Consider the following 19,828-nt stretch of genomic DNA (forward strand, 5'->3'; position numbering starts at 1 on the left):
ACAGGAACAAGGGCTCAAGTATACTAAACTGGCCTTCTTTTAAAGTATTTAGTGAAGGGCTGCTCTGCAAGTGGCTTGTTCCCATGGTTAACTACTCTTTAGAATTAAGAATTATTTTCGTAATACAGAAGGTTTTTTTGCAAAGTGTCTTATCTGAAAATAAAGAGCAGAGTATGAGAAAGGCACTTGGTCAGTGCAGAGGATTGGACCCCTCTCATATCTCATCTGTGGCAGGGACTGATAGTAGGTGCTGAGAGAGGGCAGGAAAAAGGGAGTTATGTAGTGATGAGCTACTTCCTAACTATTTGTGTCTCAGGGAGTTCTTGAGCCAGTGGAGGTAGCTGTCAGCTTAGCAGCTCATGATGGAATTTTCTTCCAAACAATTAAACAAATTTGTTAAATCTCACATTTGGTTGATTGTTACTAGTTCCAATGCCAGTATGTGCTCATCTTCTTTATGGTCTTCTACTAGCTAGAAGATTTTCCAGTATTGTGTTTGTTTGTTTTTTAATTGAGCAAGCCCACTTCTAATTGGCTCATCCACAGAGGTCATGTTTTCCACCATTTGTTTGCTTTCCTTAGAAATCTGTCCTGTGCTTTGTTGCATAGTGGCCAAAGTATGCTACAGTACTCTAGATGTAACCTCAGCAGTGCTGAGTATGGAGTAAAAATCACCTCCCATAAAACACAGAACCATTGAAGTTTCTGAGTCCATCTAGGAACAAAATCTTTTCAGATCTTTTACCCCTAGCTACTATGATGACAAATGAAAATATTTGGTCTGATGGAGGAGAAATATTTATTCACTGTCAGCAGGATTTGGTTGGACAATGTTTCTCTTTGCTAACAAAACAAGGAGTTGTTAAATCAAAATGATCTTCCAACAGCTGCCACCTGGTCTAACACAAACTAAAGATGCCAAACAACACTTGTTTAAGTTTCAGCTTGATTTTTCAGAGCTATTCTGATCTCCGTTGAGTAGGCATGTATCACAAAATACATTAACACACAAAAAATGTGGCAGAGAATATGTAGATATCAGAGATCAAACTGAAGGCTTCTGACTCATTTGTAAAATGCTTGGAGGCGTGCTTTATTCATATTCTCGTTATATTTAATTCTTTCATCTGTATGCTTTTATTCCACCACCTTGAATTTTAAATGGCAAAAAAATATATAATTTGATTTATTTGACATGGAAATTTTGTGCAGTAACCAGGTAAGTGGTAATGGTACTGGAACTGTGATGATGAGGCATGGCCATAGGTAGAGTAAAATCCACCTTCCATGATTTTTTTCTTTGTATACAGATTGAGCGATACAACTTGAGCTACAGATACTCAGTATGTAACTGTTTTAGGTAGTCTGCCTCACCTGTCACATTGCCAACTCTTAAGTCATTGGCAGGTTTGTAGGAATAAAATTTGATCCAACAGCTTACACGCTCTGTTAGCCCATTTCACACTTCATGAAATTACTACAGGGTTTTGGAGAAGTGACTGTACTTTAGTAGAAGAAAAAGGCTTGTTTCTCAGTTACAAAGTGGCTTATTTTAAAAAGGTTGAACTGGACCAAAACTTGAATTCTTTCACACAATCAGCATATTTTGACCTTTATAGCTGCTCAGATTTAAATTTTAAAGGCTTCACAGACAATCTGCTTTAAGGGATGCTGTTCTGTAGCAGTTTAAACCAATCTAGGTCCAGGCTGCCATGGTCATGCCATGGCTGTGATCTCAGAGCCTCCTTTAGTCTCGCTTTTGCAACCACTCAGATATCCAGGAGCCCAGCCTGGCTGAAAATGTACCACAGCTTTAACTTTTAGTATGGCTGGCTCCCTCAGCTAATTCACTGGTAGCATCTCAGGGGAGCTGGAGGGAATACATGCCTTGGCGATGAGGAAGGATGCCGTAGCTCAAATTTAAATCAGTTTGAATTAATGTTGTATGCCACGAATTACATCATTAGTGTCTGTACTGAGGTGGGAAAAACTCAACTCGTTATGTTACTTCATATTTTCTGTGGATTGAGGACGATGCCACTCATTAATTTCCTTACTCATTTTTACTATTCCTTTATTTTGTTCTTCAGGCCTAGGCTACCCAACACGTACCCCATAGAACCTCTACGAACTGCTTATTATTCTGCCAGTGAAATTAAAATCGTCTGTGTCTTTTTTGCTTACTGTTTTCACCTTCCTGACCCCTGTGACACCCACAGTCCTTCTTAAAAGTTTCAGATTTTAAAATATACAAAATCTTTTGTGTGAGTATTTGTATCAGAGCTTGATTCTTCTGTATCTTCAGCATTGGAGTGACTAGATCTAGAAGTCTATGCTGACTTTCCCAGCTGACTTGCGAACTGAAAAAGAAAATGGACACCCTAATGGGGAGTACTGCAGTCAAGACAGAGATAATGATGTATAGCAAAGTCAGTATACACTGAAGAGCTTTTATAAGTAATTCTGGCTTGCTGAAAAACACCAGGTTGTGTTTTGGAAATAACTGATTTTAATAGAAGGTCCCAAAATAACTGTCAGTAGTTGGCTTGACCCGTGCACAAATCTTAATATTTAAAGACTGCTTCCTGACCATGTCCAGCTGCACAGATAAGAAATGAAAATAATCTCAAATTTCCAAATAGAGAGTGACCAATGCTTTCCATTAGTTTGTGCTATTAAGAAGGCATCCATTCCTATATAAATAAAAAGAAAAAAAAAGTTAGTACTTAATATAATTCTTCAGTAGTCTTTATTAACAGTCATGCTTTTGATCTCAATAGAAGCACCATAAATTAGGATTGTTTATAATGTTGGATGTGTGTTTCTAAAAATAATAATAATAAAAGGCTTTAAATGTAATACAGGATAAAAGCCAGAAGTCTATGAATTGTCCTCAAGATCTTTCATCCAGAGCCACAGGTGGTCAAATTTAAACAAGTTCATGCTGTCATTTTCTGTGCTGCTCGGTATGGTGTTGTTCTCAAGGCTTTTAGTATTCCTAAGTGAATGCTCACAGTCTGCATGCACCTGCGTGCTCGAGGTCTGCAAAGGTTGTAGAGATCTGCATGCATCATGCAACAGCACTCAGTGAAACCTGTTCAGGAACAAGGAGCTTCAAAGCATTTGGGGCTTATTGTCTCTGTCTTGCTCGATTTCAGCATCCATGTTGCATGCAATCCCAAATTTTCCTTTCTCAGCTTTTCTCTTCATAGGCCACGCAAGCCTATGGTGTTTTGTTTTGTTTTTCAGTTTCCCACATAGGTTACTATTCTATAATTCACCAAGTTGTATACTCCCTGTAGAAGCATCAACATGAGTCACCACACTGCAAAGCATAGGGCCAAGGCTTGCAAGGGCCAGAGGAGCTCTCCTGGCTTGACCACATCTGGGAAGAGTTGTGCTGAGGTGAAAGACTAGGGGCTGAGATGATCCTGCAGCTATCTTTCAAAGTTCTAGCTTTTGCTAGATGTTTTCTTTCCTCCAGTGGTCCCTGCTCCCTCTTAGCAGACTGCTGCTCTTTTCCAGCATTCTGCTACAAACTTTTTAGGAAATTGGCCACTTTCCTCCTTTGTGTCTAAACACATTGTCTAAACCTGATGAAATGGCAGATTGGAAGGAACCCACATGGAGGCACTGCTACGCATTCCTAGTCATGAACTCAACAGAAGGATTCTTAGGGCTGGTAACTTGTCTGTCCTGACTTTCCTTCTGGGGAGCTTTACCTGCGTTCCAATCTGGCCCTCCTATTCCGTTCTTGACTTCAGAGCACTCACTTCAAGGAGTCTCACTACTCATTGATCATCAGATGGTAATGTCTCCCCCAGCAAGCCTGATCCTTTAACATGTTCATCATTACATGAACTTTACCTGTACTTTCCAACAGGAAGGGAGCACAGTTTAGGCTGAGTAGGAGTTCCTCTGAATAAACTTGCTTCTTCCTGCAACAGGGGAGAGAGCGTGCTCTCAGCTGCTGTGCCAATGTGCTTTGGCCCCACAGCTGCCTGTCCGGAAGCTTTAGAAGCTCTGAAATCTAGCAGTTGTGCTTAAAGCTTTCCCACTGCCATAGAGCGTATGTTTTCAGAACACAATTGTTACTGAATCTCCTCCAAATCAAACTGTTTTGAATTTTTATTGAGCAGCTTTAATGGATTGTTTCTAAAGGGGTTTATGTACGCATACGTACACACACATACTTCATATTGTACATGTGTATTGCCAGGTATCACACTGAAAGTCTCGTATAGCAAAGAAGTGATGTTTTTTATGTTATCAGACTTCCTTGTTACTCAGAAGATAGACAAAAGCTTAATTCTTGTTTATCTAGTGGAAAAGAATTTTCTACCAAGTAGGCTGCATGGAGTTACTTAAAATGCACCCTGCTTTTATACCATTAGTTAGAAAAACTATTTAACCAAGTTTTCTCTTACCAAGGCCTTGTACCTGAGCTGCTGTGAGTGCCTGTATGCCCATCTGCCCTGTCTTAAGCCTCTAAACAAGTACGCGTTCCTCAGCATTTCCTGCCTAAGTCTTAGCATTTCCCAAAATAAGGCCTAAGGGCACCCTAGATTTCCAAGAAAGCCAAAGGAAAAGAAAGAATCTTGATAAGCTGCTTCTTAATTGGTTAATAAATGAAAGCTACACTATAAGAGGAAATGTTTAAAAGAACAAACTGCAACAAGAGACTTCTGGCAGGGCTACAGAGGGAATTCACACATGATACACTCTGAAGTTCAGACGCTGGGAAGGATCTACAATTCCTCTTGAGTGTGGAGCCAGGAAATACTCACCAGACTGGTAGTCTTCAGCAGCTCTTTAAAAAGGAGCTATATTTTAACTACATTTCATCGCCACGGAAACATTCCTGCTGTGCTGTTGTATCAAGCTGTATGTAAATCTATTTCAGTATTTTTTTCTTTAAAGCTGAGTACGATGTCAGTCACTTTCCTTTGACTGAACTGAAAACCCATCTGGTTTGGCTCTACTGGTAGCTTCTCCACCCAGCCTGCCAGTTGCTGGCACTGCTTTAAGCACAGTGCTGTTGAGATCGGCCTCAGGTAGGTTTAGATAAGCAGTCCTTTAAAGCAGGTGTGAAGCCTAGGGGCTGTCCACATTAAGGTTCCACGAACTAAAGTCCTGGGTTGGATGCCTGTAGAGCAGGAAGGCACGACCCACTTGTATTCCCGGGCTTCTGGCCTTCTGTTGAGACGGGGTTTCTTGACTGTGATATTCTCTCAAATTCTCATCTTTCTCTTTTTCTTGCTTTCCCATTTTACATCCTTCCTTTTTCCCAAGGATATGAAGGTCCTAAGGTCCTTCCTTACTTTCAGAAAGCATTTTCTCAATTGTAATGTTAATCATTTTGAAAATACTTTTTGTTTCTATTATTTCTTCAGGATCTGTAATAAAAGTCTGCTTCACTATTGCATGTGTGACCCTTTCTCCTTACCTCGTATCCCTGAGAGCTATCTAGGTGGCATGAATATTGTTTACCTATCCTTCAATTAGTAATGATTGAATGGAAGAGGGAATGCTTTTACAAGAACACATAAATGCTGTATCAGCGCTGTTGTTCAATCTCTTACACAGAAGTTTCTTTGTAATTCCACTTTCATCCTGAAGACGAAATTTGTTTTAAGCGATCTTGGCTATAGTTAGTTTCTGCAGTGCATTTTGTTGGCTCGTTAGTACAAGCACTTTAGTAATGAGCACTGGTTACTCTTGTCTGTCTAAGTGCTGACTGAGGAAAGAATGTTTTTCTGGGTGTCCTACGCTTTTGGCTGCGCCTTCCCATAATCTTTCAGAGACCTATATGCTGTGCAACCATGTGATAATTATTACCAAAATCCCTTTTAGCATTACATAAGTGGCTACGTACACGGGGCTTTGGGAAGAGAATAATGGAAGACCAATAGCAGGTAGGTCTTCAACCTAGGAACTGGGCTTAGGTGCCCTGCAGGAGATGCTTTTTCTCATTGTCTATTTGTATGATTCCTAAGAAACAGACTTTTTCTGTATGCTTCAGAAGTGGCAAAATAGTGGCAACAGACTGGCTCCTCTTAGCCAAAACATTGTGGCTCACTCATAATGCTTAGACTTTAGACTGGAACAGGCTGCCCAGAGAGGTTGTGGAGTCTCCTTCTATGGAGATATACAAGACCCATCTGGACGCCTACCTGTGTGATCTATTGTAGGGAACCTGCCATAGCAGGGGGTTGGACTCAAGGATCTCCTGAGATCCCTTCCAACCCCTGTGATTCTGTGTAATTTATGAACAGAACAAATGCTATATGGGTTCTGCTGGTGTTAGGAGCTATGCTGCACATCTGTTCCTGTAACCCGTCCCTGTACTGGAACTGAGGTTAACAGCTGTTGACCGCTCTTCCCTCTGCTATGACTCACCCTCACCTAATTCATGTCCCCAGGAAGGAATTTACAGAGATGACTGCAAAAGAAGGGAAGAGGTTTCATGTTGAAAGGCAAGGGGATGCTTAGTGAGGCGGGACTATCTATTCTTACGTATTTGATATTGATGCTAAATCGATGTGTGGTTTTTTTGGTAGTACAAAAGGTCTTGCTTATTCTTTGCTGTTCCCTGGTTTCTTTCTTTCTTTGTTTTCACATGCGATACTGAACAGATCCGATTGCTGCTGTTAGAAGAAGCTGTCTACCAAGAGGAGCCCACAGTGTTTTTCTTTTCTTGGAGATTTTTTGAATGCTAAATTGCCTCTATGTTTTCTTCATAATTGTACCATATGCAAATATTCTTCAGGAATTGATATGACCACTTTAGATAGTCAATATTTTCTATGTAAGAACTGTACGTTTCCTATACTGCCACGAATGTATATATATCTATGAAGACTTAAGATTGTATCTTTTTGAGTATGCCTCTTTCTTCAACCGTCTGGAACTTCCTTCCTGTTCTCCAGTTCTCTGCTAATTTATTAGACACTTGTGTTATATTGTGTACTTTTTTGTATCAGCTGTACCTCTGTGTTTCTCCTTTCGCTCATTAAAACCTGTTCTTCTCATCCTTCTACTGTGCTGCTGCTTCATATTGGAAATATTTGTATTGTGTCTGGTGACCTGGTCTCCTCTAGTGTTTCTGGCTGAGCTGTAGCCAGACCAGCCTTAAAAAGCCAGTCATCCAGATCTCTGTCACATTGTTCCACCGATCCCAACGTGTAACCAGTTACACTGTCGCCACTAGTGTACTGTATTAAGCTTCCCTAGGGTTGTTCTGCAGCCCACACTTTTATAAGATGGAAAAGAAGAAACTTATAATGGGCTACTGATAGGGTAAACAAATGGACAGTACACAAAAAATGTACTGAGAGATGAAGTATGTAAGTCTCATTGCTGGTGGTTTCTGATGGTGTGGTCTTGGAGTGAAGCAAGATTTGAAGAGAGAATGAGAGAGGAATCTAAGGGCACTTTGTTTCTAGAAATGTGGCCTTCAACTTAAGCCAGTCAGTTCTGTGTGCTGTCTCCACTCATCTTGCAGGCATACAAAGAGGAAAAGATCAAGGAGGCCAGGTCAGGATCTGTTTGCTTACTTCCACTGGAGAAACAGCTGTTTCACAAAGAAGGAAATTCTGTCCACCAAGAAATCAGTCCGTGAACAGGTAGAGAAATGATACAGCTCTGCTTATCTTCCCAGTGAAAAGCAGAATCTTCAGTATTTCACTGATGCTAATCCCCATTTAGCAGTGTAAGATCTTCCTTGGCATGCTGTCCTACTCTCAGTATTATTGTTTTTGTGGCATGGTATAGAGGAATAAAGAGTTTGAGGCAATGAAATCAAGTAAGTAGTTGAACAGAATGTGCACATACACCTACCTATATGCTGAGTATCTGGCAATTTCTGAAGTCAGTATATTGGCTGACAAGAGGGAAAATACCATAAGCATCCACTCCTGGAGAACCTACTGTTTTGCCTGTAATTAGTCACTTAGTGAAGGATGAAATTAATCACCTCCTTAGCACCGCTTGTATAGTAGAGCATGTGGAAACAGCTATGTCACCTAGCCTTGGCTTTCTCTCCAGCTCTTCATCACCTTCTCCTTCATTTAGACTGTAATTTAGTGCCTCTAGTTGCACCTGCTCATGTCTTCGCAGGCTGTGCATAAAAGACCCTTGTAGAATGTCCCAGTGGTGGTATTTGAGGATTTCTTGTCATGGTGCTGTGGTAGCAAGGAGCAGAAACACACACAGAATAACTGTGCTGGCTCTGTGACAACCTGTGACATCAGTTACACTCAGCTGTAGGTTACAAAAATGCCTGTGTGACAGCATGTACTCACTTGGAAAGCTGCATTTAAGGAAGGTGCTGCAGTGGGAAGCATTTAGAAAATTCTGCTGTAGACAAGAACCTGCACATGGAATTGCGTGCACCATTGCAGCCTTTCCAGTCATTCACAGGAGCATTTGCAAAAACGCCCAGCCTAAAGCTAATTTGTCCTGGCTGCAGCTTATCACTGACTTTGAGGGAAACATATCATGCCAGTAATTAATACATTTGAAAATGTTGCTATCAATTACCTGCTGATTTTGATCTTTGTTTTATCTGCAACACCAGTAATTGTTTTCTGTGCACATGAAGTGATAAACTTCCTTCAGAGAAGAGTGGTCTAGCATGTACTGTTTTCTGCTGTTCAGTACAAATGAGATCCATTATTTTCTTAACTTAAAAAGAAGTGCACAAAAGGCACAGATTTTCTGTGACCTGTCACAGATAGCTAGGAGCAGCTCAGCAAAAGAGTGCACGCTGCGTTTTGGAGTATGTCATGTGTTCTTCTTTACTGTCATTGCTGTCAACTGCTTATCAGTTATTAACAGTACTGCTCATCAGCATCACACTCAGTAAGAAGCACTGGTTAAATGACTGGTGGAATGTGGGGGCCTTTGCACTCGTACCACGCTCTCTGAAGTTCAGGCTTGATTGCTTGTTTGGAGCACCACCAAATTCTAAATAATAACAGGGCTCCCAAAGCTCTGTATTAAATGCATTGCAGAAGTTGCTGTTATTTCCCTTTTCTGCCCCGTCTTCGTTTCGTCTTTGGGAACTGTTCTGTAAGAGCTAACTGCTGCAGCGTGTGCTTTAGCTACTGGGAGTGCTCCTCCTGAGCTATGTGCTCAGTATGCAGATGTGAAATATTTAACCCTCGGCTGCTATTTCTCCAGGTTATGCCTCTAAAGCTTCCCTGCAACTATTAAATGAAGAAGTGCATTGCTGAAGTACCTGACTGAAGTAATTGGTCTTTTAATAGCAATTTATTTTTTATGGATAATGCCAAGAAGTAAATACAACAGCCTTTAAAACAACTAGGTCTGTCAGACATATTACAGAAGAAATTAAGGATGTGCCTAGGACCTTCACCTTTATTTTCTTATTTCCTTCTTCCAGCAACTGTCAGGATTGGCTCAAAATGGTCCTGCAGCTCAGCAGAACCAGTCTTAACTGCTGGCAGTCTTAACTGCTGACTGACACAGGAAGGAATATACAAGATGGAAAACGTTTAAGTGCACCAAAATTACTTTGATGCCAGAAAAGTAGCTGTACTTGCTACCTTGGGTCACGGGGCTTTGTATTTAAGACATGGAAGAAAGGTGCCCAAGGTCTTGGAACAAAGTGATTAAAAGCAGCAAGGATGGAAAGTAATTACCTGAGCCTGAAGTCAGCTGGAAGACAGTAACCCATGCGGTAATCATTTCTTGTCTTCGCTATTTGTTTTTGAAGGTCTTTAGTTGACTTGCTGTACCCATTGAAAATATAGTTGGCAAAGAGTAACTTTCCTTGGATGTACATCTGCCAAAGAAGAGAAGAAAACAATGCAGAATTGGCAAAAGCAACCATTTATTCTAAATGAAAGTGACAGGTTGAGAAACAAGCAAGCAAAGTTGTTAGCGGGTCTGACGTACAACTTGCTTATAGCTTACAGCTTTCACCTTTCATGACTTAGTCTGTTAAATAAAATATTGGATTTCATTTAGGAAATCAAACGGTAAAGCCTTCCTAGTCTCTCCACGTTTTCAAAACACGGATGCTAATCCCCACTGACTAGAGTGTGTAACTCAGCATTTTGCTTGCTGCTTCATGGACTGCCAAAACCTAGCGCTATCCACTCTGTTAATATTTCAGTTTAGGTATGGTGGAACATGACATATTTGAAGATAAAACAGACAATTAAGTTTGGCGTAGGAAAAAGAACACTTTTTTCCCCCCTTTTTTATGTTTTGTGCTAGAACTTACAATTCTTAGGCAACTCAGATTTATGGTGCATTTTGCAATAAGGTCACAATAACTGAAAGGAGAATGCCTCATGGATTTTAAAGTGTTTCTGTTGGATTTTGATGTGTTTGTTGGGTAGGGCCTTTGGTTTTGAGTGCCTCAACTCAAAATTACCAGGGCAAGCTTGAGAAAAGACAAGTGCTTTTTCAACATGTTGCGAAGACTGTTCCACACAGCTGTGCGATGTGTGGAATATCCACCTGGGTGATCTCAACATTAGGGCATGAAGAAAAGCCCGTCAAAGTTTTAGATACAGCATGAATGGAGGTGAGAGCACTGCCAGCCTTTTCTTGGTCAGTGTAGGAACGATGACCTGTTGTCATTGTTCTGGCAGTGTAAAGGGGCCTTTGTTAAGTGAAAATTGGCTTCACTGGATTTTAAATAGTAAGAACCATTTAAGCAAACGTACTATCCAAAGCTGCTTGTGTTGTGGGATGTTCCCAGTATTACACAACTGGAAACATCTGGCTTATTTCATGGAAGCTTTCAGCATGGAGGACTCCAAGTCAAGACTCTTTGAATACTTCAGGATAATCTTGGACTTTTCTAACCTTGGTGATTCTGTGTTTGAGTCAATGCAATAGATGTATTCACTGGAAGGAAAGCCAGAGAACCACTGAATTGTTTTCATCTTACGCTAATATATATTCCTCTGTAATGTAACCAGTATTTAATATGATGTAGAACACTGCTTTTGCTTGTGGGTAATAGAGAAACAAGTGCTTTATATAATGTTTTTTCAGTTATATTGGCAAAAATTCTTACAATAGCCATGTTTTACTTAACTGAAACATTTTTCTTTCAGTCGAGTAGTTTGTCTTATTATGAAGAGCTCTCTTAACCCGCACTCACAGCAGTGCAGAATTGGAAGGAATAAACAGTGTGTTTCATACCTGCTCACCATTACACTGTCATTAGGTCCTCACTTCTGCACTTCTTTGCTTAAATCGAATGATGTGAGCAGTGTTTGCATCATAACAAAGCTCTCCTTGGGGTGAAGTTTTGGGTGTATGTCAGCAGGTGGAGATGACAATAACATCTGGCCTCAGCTACTGATTCTGTTGCTGTATGTAAGACTTACCTGTTTTCCTCTTGAGATGAACTTTGCACTCATACATTGTGATTTTCCTGACTCTCTTGGTTTTCCTATTCTCATTTCAGTTTCTTTGTCATACTTTATTTGTACATGTTTTTTGCCATGCTTATCACATTTTTCAGAATCACATCTTGCTTCCCATAACTGACTCCCTTAGGGGATGGAAGAGGAAAGTAGCCTATTTCTCATTGCTCAGGTCCTTCTGATCTGACATCCAGGCTCTCATACTTCTCCACCATACCTCTGCCATTGCTCTCCCTCAGTTCTGCACACTTTTCTTGTCTGTGGTGGAAGCACAGAGAACAAGAGAAGAAGCCTCTGGCCACCCATAGCCCAGTTTTCTGCCTCTTCCAGGAGCACATGCCAGGCATTTCTGCTTTGGTGTGGTCGCTGCTCGCTGGCCTATTCTAGCCTTTGGGTTCCCCGTAGTGATAACTGAAATAATTTTCTCCTCCTGCTACAAGCGTGTTGTCCTATCTAGGTGCAACACCCAACTCTCCTCTCCCTGGCTGTTTAACCGCTGGCATCCTCCCACTGCCCAAACTTGTTGGGCATGCACCATTTCTGTCACTGTCCTTAGAGCTCTGACTCCCTTTCACCTTGGCTAAGGTGAAAATTGTAACAAGCAGATAGGGAAGGAGCCTTTTGCTACTGCAGGTTGCCCACAGATTGCTGTAAAAGTCTACAAATAGCACTGCTGCATTCTGATAGGTGTGTTCTGTAACTGTACAAAATGGAGAGGCTGATGGAAGTGGTGGATAAATGTATTGCAAAGATGCAAAATCTGATGCATTAGCGCGCAACGCGTTGAAACTGTTCTAAGAGCAGAGCTGAGAAGGCTGCCTCTGGCACTGCCCCTTGCTACCAGGGGAATGCGGCCCTGTCCATTACAATTCCCCTGGTTGATTCCATGGAGTTAAGACATGGGGGAATTCTGTTATTGCTGCTACCACAAGCAATCAGGTTGTCCCTTCTCTCCACAGTATAAGCTGGTGTAGCAAAGCCCGTTTACCCCTACTGGAGTGAGTTGAATCCAGAGTGTTATAAAGCTGAAGCTTTTAATGAAAGCTAGGAGAGAAACTTGGATGGATGGCTGCATTTTGGAGTGGGGGGAGGTTCTTTCTCCTCTCAGGGCTCAACATAGTTCTGGCAAATGGCCTTGGAATGGAATTCTTGAGGGAGCCATGACAAGCAAGCCAGGGCAAAGAGGAATGTTTTTTCTCCCCAACTAATTCTTCCACATAAAAGGGTGAAAGGTCAAAGATGAACTTTAATACTAATGAAATTCTGAACTTCAGAGCAGTAATATGTCAGAACATTAAAAAAGTCAAAATAAAAAATGTGTTTTTTTGTTGGCAACAGTAGGTTGTCTTTGTAAGCATATATATATATATATCAGTCCTGATTCTTAGTAACCTTTTGGAGAATGGGAACTTTTAAATATTAAGCACAGACATTAAACAATCCGCAGTGGGGTCTGGGGAGTTCAGCCCATGCTTTTCCCCTTCTGTGCCCTTCTGCATCTTTCCAGCTGACTGACGGAGTAAAATGGGGCCGTCTTTCAAGTTAGCACAAGTTCTCTTTGCCCTACTTTTTGACTGAGACGGTCATTCTCGAGGTTAATTTCCTTCTTCCTACTGTCTAGGAACATTTCATGCAGATTAGCAAACTTCCCATATTTATACTACGCAAATAATTCTGTTGATTCAAACTGGCCCTTAGAGCAACCACTTGACGAATTGGTTTGTATGTGTACATTCACATGTTTAAGGAAAAAAAAAATCACACTAGAGTTCATTTAAATGTAATTGCCAGTTTTGAAATACATTTAATGAAAGCGTTGTTATCTGATTAGGTTTTGTAGTACCACCCTTCTTGGGCTGGTTGTGTACGAACAAGGGGTTGAGCTGTCCTTTTTGTGTTACAGATTATCTGTGGTGATGGAGACATATGACTTTTACATCACTGTGGCATGTGCAAATTGGTATTTAAGCTGTGAAATACAGAGTATGACTTGTAAGCTCTTCCTGGCTGGAGCGGCCAAGGGGTTATCAACCAGCAGGAATGCACCCCAAGAATGAGCAGTGCTCCAGAAAACATGACCTCTGAGGACAGGTCAGCTGTGCTTCTTGAGCATACAGAAGCGAAGGCTGAGTGTGGGAGTACAGTTATAGGAGACAGGAGGGACATGAAGATGATTTGCTTCAGAAAGACAGACAACAGTCTGTTTTCCATGGCCACGATAAACAAAGCAAGAACCAGTGGGCTATAACTGCAGGAAGAAAAATGAAATAGGAAAACCCATCAGACAATATGATTAGAAAATGGCCAAAAGAATTTTGAATGGTGTCCCCAGAAGACTCTCATTCAACTCTTGGATCCAGAGAAGTTCAAATTCACTGAATGGCCTGAAACAGCACAAATTCCTTTCATGCTGTTGATAAGCTGCAGAATCAGCTCAAAACATTCAGGCTGTGTCATAATGAGGACACTTAAGAAGCTGGCAAGTCTTCAGTCAGCTGCAAGGCAAATGCAATTACAGAACCCACTCTTCCTTTAAAGGCTTTGGATCTTGAAATCAGATGTAATGAAATGGATTGCTGTGACTTTCCCTCACCTTTTTCAGGGCAGCACTATTTTCTTGCATGGCATAAGAATTACAAAAAACTAATTATGAAGTCCTTTATAGTGATAGTTTTCTTGCCTTGTACAACCATTTAGAAACATGTAATGCCCCTTATCACTATGCTGACAACCTGCAGCAGTCTGGGAATGGCAGCAACCATGTCACCAGTGAATTTCATGACACCTTCCTTACATCTCCTATCCCTGCCCATGGCAGAGGGTTGGATCTCGATGATCTTTAAGGTCCCTTCCAACCTGAGCCATTCTGTGAGACATGCACGCCTGAATGCTGGCTGGGGATGGGGACAGTGGTCAATGCTCAGGGCAGGCTGTGGCTTCACTTGACTTTTTTCTGGAAGTCTTGTGCATATTTACATTTTCTGGGGAAAAAGAAAAAAAAAGTGGATTCCCCAGTACTTCATCCTACACCTTATGTCTGTGCTTGGATGGCTGATTTCTCTGATGTCTGTTTTACGTGCATATGAATTTCACCACTAATGAAAAATCCACCAACTGTTACTGAGGGCAACCTTTGTCCCCTTCCTGCTTAGCTTCCTTTCTGTTTTTCCTCTTCTGTCTCCCTTGCATATGGTTCCCTTGTTCCACACTCAGCAGAAGGTTGCCGGGCACCCAGCTTCTTGCTGCATTGGCCGGTTATCTGTGTCATGCCTGAGATAAGCAGGAAGCCTGGGCACATGGCCTGAAATCAGAGCAGCTGCCTTCCATTTGTGGCTACAGAGCCACAGTGCCAGTGGAAGCTGTAGCCCAGCTCCTGTGGCATTTTTAGAGTGCAGGAGCATGTTCCCAGCCCTATGGATCTGCTTTTGGCTGCAAGTTCCATTCTTCTCTCCCTTGTATCGCTGTTAGTCTGAGCGCCCTGGAAAGTGGAAAATGTTCTGCTGTAAGAATGGTGCTGCTGAGCCTCACTCACATCTAGAGGTAATTAGAAAAGTAATCATTCGGTGCTTGTTTTCCCAGCTAGCTCTCATGATATTTAACCATCATTCCATGTAGTATTGTACTAATGAATGAAAGCAAGTCTACCTGCTTAAGTTTCGTCTTTAACTGGAATGTGTTGTTTTGTTTTTAACTCAGCACAAAAAAAAAAAAATGCTTTTGAAAAGCCGTCTTTTGCAAAATAATAACAAATGCCAACAGCAACAAAACTTTGGTTCCCTTCTGCCTCCTGCCCTCAAGCCTACAGCATTCTGCAGGCACAGGAGCTGAGTCCTGCCTGAAGACCTTTAGGTGGGGCAAGAGAGAGGACTGTGGCAGTGGCAGGAAGCCCACGCCATGCACAGAGAGAAGCAGCTGCCCCTGGGAGCAGCTGTGTTGAAGTTGTACTTCTGCAGAATGATTTCCTCGAGGCATCTAAGGCTGCACAGAAAGCTGACTAAAAGCAAGTGGTTAATATCAACCAACATCTCCTTCTTGCCTAATGCGTTGATTAAAATTTGAACTTAATCCTTTTTTTCTTTGAAGCCACGAATTCTTTCTCTTAAACTCACTTGTATTTATTTAGCTGAACAGTGGTTACTTCAGTGGGAAATTAGGGATGGACTCTGTCCTTTGGATTGAGCTAGGGGTACCCTTTTGATTCATTAAACACAAAGGACAATTATGTTTCATTTTGAAGTTTTTTCCCAATCATTTGAGGAAATTCCCAAGGATGTCAGAGCAGACAAAATTAGTTATCTGCCTCCAAAAGAAAACATGTAAAATTAAGTAAACTTTCAATCCTACTTTTACACAGTTTGAAAGAGACCTTCCCCTCCTAGGGACATTACTTTTGCTTTATTGAAGCTTTACAAATTAAGAGTATGCAAAAGCGAAATGTTTGATATGAGTAGCTGAAGATGAGGCCAAGAACCTTCTCATGAACTCTGTGCATTTTTGCCCCCTAATCCTCTTACTGAAGCTTTACCCAAATTAAAGCAACAACCTTGCATATGCTGATATAAGAACAGCTGCACAGCACTATATCAAAGGTTCGTCAAGGCCACCCAGCATCCTGTCCCTGCAAGCATCCAGGAGCTGAGTAATGGGTGGAAGAGCACTTAAAGCCAAGTCCTACCCTGGACCAGTACCAGCCATGAGGAATTAACAACCCAGGGATTTCTTTAACCAAATGCTGTGTCTGGGGCATCGTGTTTCATAGCTGCCAATGGAGCTAACCTTCAGGAATGAATCTAATTCCATCTTGAATACACTTATGCTTTTGGCTTCCACAACATCCTGTGGCAAATAGTTCCGCAATTTAATGACGTGCTGTGAGAAAAAGAATTTCCTTTTGGTTTAAATCTGCTGCTTATCTCTTCATTGGTGCTTGGTCATTCCTGTGCTTTAAGAAACAATGGACAATTATTTCTTATTCCTTTGCCACGCCATTTTTTCTTTATAAAGCTTTCTTGTATCTCATCTCCATTTCTTTAGTAAGTTACCCTTTTTAGTCCTTCCTTAAATGAACAGCCATTCCATATTATATCCTTTTTTGAGACGTGGTGAAGAGAAGTCACGTACTGAATATCACAATCTGAAGAACGTTTCCTCTGTATTTACCCTTTTACTAAACATTCAGTGTGTATGGTGTCTATTGCCGAGGACCAGTCTGAGGTTTTAAGAGATAAGTCTACCAACAAATCCCAGATCTCTTTGTTTAGCATTAACAGCTATTGTGTCCATCTTTGTATAAGTAATTACTGTTCTTTTCTCCCATGTAAATGTATTGACAGAGAACATACATACTGATACTCATACAACTGATTACCAGTTACTGAGCCTTGTACAACCTCTCTGGAGCTGTCTGCAACCTGGAATCCTGATGTCATTCACACTACTGATTTTTCAGAACTACAAAAAGAGCTGTCTGTATTCTACCCTGAATGTAGTGACTTTGTCCTTATCTGGTCATTACTTCTAAATTTCAAGCAGGCTGGTCCTGTTTCTTTGGTAGGTGTAGTGCTGTTGTCCAGCAGAAAAGAGGAATGGCCCATTACAGGCTCCATAACTTCTTAATGTTATTATTTCACTTTTGTGCTGCTCTGGAAATGACTACGTAAAATGTGGTGGCCCTTTCCAATTTGTGACTTCTGGCAGAGTTGCATCTTAAAGCTTCTTGTCTTCTTCCTGTCCTTTGCAAGTCACCACACTATGGATGTAATACAAGGAGAGATGGAGCTGCTGCTTCTGTCAGCTTTCCTTTGGTCCACAGGGAATGCCTGTGCTCAGGCAGCGTGCCTTTGGTTGAGCTTTGCCCTTCCAAGCCTGTCCCATGCAACCGTTCTGGTTTTGTTGGTAGATGAACCTGCTCTGGTTGAGCACTTGTAGCAGCTGGGTAAGTCTGACTGGGAACTGCTCAAAGATGGGTTGAATCCCATTAGCACATTCCTTTTAAAAACAAACTCCCTTCTTCCTCAAATAACAGTGTTTTGTTCAGGCAAAAGAAGTGCCCACCTTGTCTTTACATTCAGTTTTTAAATAGCTGTAATTAAGGCCATGCTGACAGGCTAATTGGGTTTCGGGTTACTCCTCATAATGTTTTGTTCCTATCTGTCTGTATCTGAGTAGAGACTGAAACTGAGCTTGTGCCTGTGACTTACCTTTGTAGCGGTGCATTAAGGGTGAAGTAACCAAAAATCAGTGCTGCACGTGTACCATCTAATGTCTGTAAATGCTTTTTAAAACAAAAGAAGCCTACGAGCTGTTCTAAGGATAATCTGTTCATCAGTCGTAAGACATTGCTTGTTATCCTGATTTTTCTTTTGAAAATAATACATTATTTCCTAGTGGGAACGCAAAAAACTAACATAGAAGAGAATCAAAGTGCACCCCTGTAGCTGGCTAACTTAGTTCCTCAGAGCCATTAGCAATCATTCCCATCAGCTGTGGGTGACTCGTGCTAAAATGTATCCTCTCGGTCTTTTATTGTACAGCAGGCCCTTGGTGCCTTGTGACTTTAAGGGTATTTTCCTGCTTTGTCTCCTTCTGCTCTGTAAACTACAGGAAGTGGGATTGGAAGTATTGGGTGGTTTTGTTGCGTTTTGCTTGTCCTATGTGGCTGGGGGAGTGCCTGGAATTTCATCTTCTTCGTGTATGTATTCTGTGGTTTCATATACTGCTAAGCAACATCAGACAGGCTGCTGGTGTCACCCAGTGGACAGAGAAGTTGACCACAGATGGGTGTCCTCATGCAGAGTTTTCCTTTTTGCAGGAATAGCTCATTTTGAACTGACAGAAATAGCCCTAATTTTGCAGTAGCTGAGGTGAGAGGATATCTGAAAGCTCCTCTGTTCTTGTGCCATGGCCACTGCTAAAAATGTACAAAGCGAACGCAGGAAGCAGCACTTGTTCCTCACCACTATTAAGGAAGTGGACAAAGAATTACCAAACAATAATTTGTGGGAGCTCTCTCCTACTGGGAGAAAGTGACTAAAATAACTGAGCAAACAGTGTTTGTGCTCGTGTTTATGGAAAGATGTGAGGATTTTTAACGTCCAATTGTAATGCTGTTCTGTGAGATGCAAAACAAGATTGCTTTGTCTTAGCCTAATGATAGCTTGTGACAGGGGGGAACAAGACCTGGAGAATCCTCTCTTCACAGTATTGCAACAATACATTGTAAGACACGCAGTGCATGCCTTGCATGCAAAGCTTTGATAAAACAAACCGCCTATGAAAAATCAATTCATCTCCTGCAGAAAAATTCCAACGCTTTCAGACCACCTATGAAAACAATACAAGTACTTTAAAACCAGCTAGTCTCTGTTCTTCATCTTAGACTTTCTCCTCATTTCCAAAGGGTACTTCTCAGAATGCTGTTGAAGATTTTTTTTCCTTTTTTACATACTGAAACACACTTTTATGCGATACACTTGAAACTTTTTGACACAGATGAAGTGGGGTATGGGGGTGAGTGCATAGCTGGCTACATCTAACTACTGACATTCACAGGAAAAAATCGTGTTCCTCTTCTCATGCTGTGGCAAGTGGCACGGGCTTCTTGCCCTTTGCAGGTGGAATGAGAGTGACCTGATGCACCATAAACCCTGAACTGCTAAGAGACAAATGTGGGGCTGCCCTGCTCACAGCCTGTACTTCTGCAGGAGGAGGAGTAGCATTCTGCTCTCCTGCTGGCCCAAATGCTGGTGGCATGTGGCAATCCCAGTCACTTATTTGTAACCAGATAATAGTAGTAGCATTACAAAGTTAAGTCATTGACTGTAATAGTTTTAACATACCAAAAACATGCCAGGAGCTACATTATGTCTCTTCTCCAACAAGGAACCTTTATGATCTGTAAACGCATTAGCAGAGGCGATGTCGTATTTGAGGAGGCGAAAGGAATCCAGACAACCCTGAAAAAACAAGAGAAGTACAATGGTATCATTAAGTAGATGGAAAGTTTTGCCTGACCAATTAAACTAGCTGCATTCCTCCCAAACAAGTCCTTAAGAACTCAATTGCATTACTTTTCTCTTTCACAACAGGTAGCAACGGTTCTTCTTGGTATACATTTGGTGACAGAGGCTTCTAAATTTCTCAGTTTCTGTTTGTGAGTGTATTTCTCTCCAAAGAAACTGCTCCTCTGATTTATAAAATCAGATGCATCGTTATGAGAACAGGAGTGGTAGCTACTCAGTGTGCAACATCTCTGTGGATTTGCCATAATCCTTTGGAATTCTGTCTGTCAGAAGTTTTCCATTCCTACCATTAGCGAGCTGGGGCCACCTACAGGACCACACTGAGACAGGACAGCAGTGCACTGATCTGAGTGGAAAATTACCATGCAGGTGCACTAATGTCCAGTGGCAAGGGGA

The 19,828-nt window shown here is 41.5% G+C and overlaps 1 protein-coding gene across 11 annotated transcripts in view; it reads right to left on the reverse strand.

Moving 5' to 3' along the window:
* The window catches only part of C1H3orf20 (chromosome 1 C3orf20 homolog), a 43,745-nt gene continuing 24,982 nt past the window's right edge, over positions 1,066 to 19,828 (reverse strand). For 8 of the 11 annotated variants that reach the window (XM_021389472.1, XM_021389409.1, XM_021389363.1 and 5 more), the window contains 4 exons: positions 19,250 to 19,366; positions 9,666 to 9,808; positions 3,868 to 3,938; positions 1,066 to 2,693 (listed from right to left, as the gene is read on the reverse strand). In XM_021389472.1, coding sequence (XP_021245147.1) covers positions 2,572 to 2,693; positions 3,868 to 3,938; positions 9,666 to 9,808; positions 19,250 to 19,366 — 453 coding nt within the window. In that variant the 3' untranslated portion in view covers positions 1,066 to 2,571. The other 3 variants (XM_021389551.1, XM_021389723.1, XM_021389631.1) reach the window with 3 other exon arrangements.

This window comes from Numida meleagris, chromosome 1 (genome assembly GCF_002078875.1).
Source record: "Numida meleagris isolate 19003 breed g44 Domestic line chromosome 1, NumMel1.0, whole genome shotgun sequence".
NCBI classification, from domain to species: Eukaryota; Metazoa; Chordata; class Aves; order Galliformes; family Numididae; genus Numida; species Numida meleagris.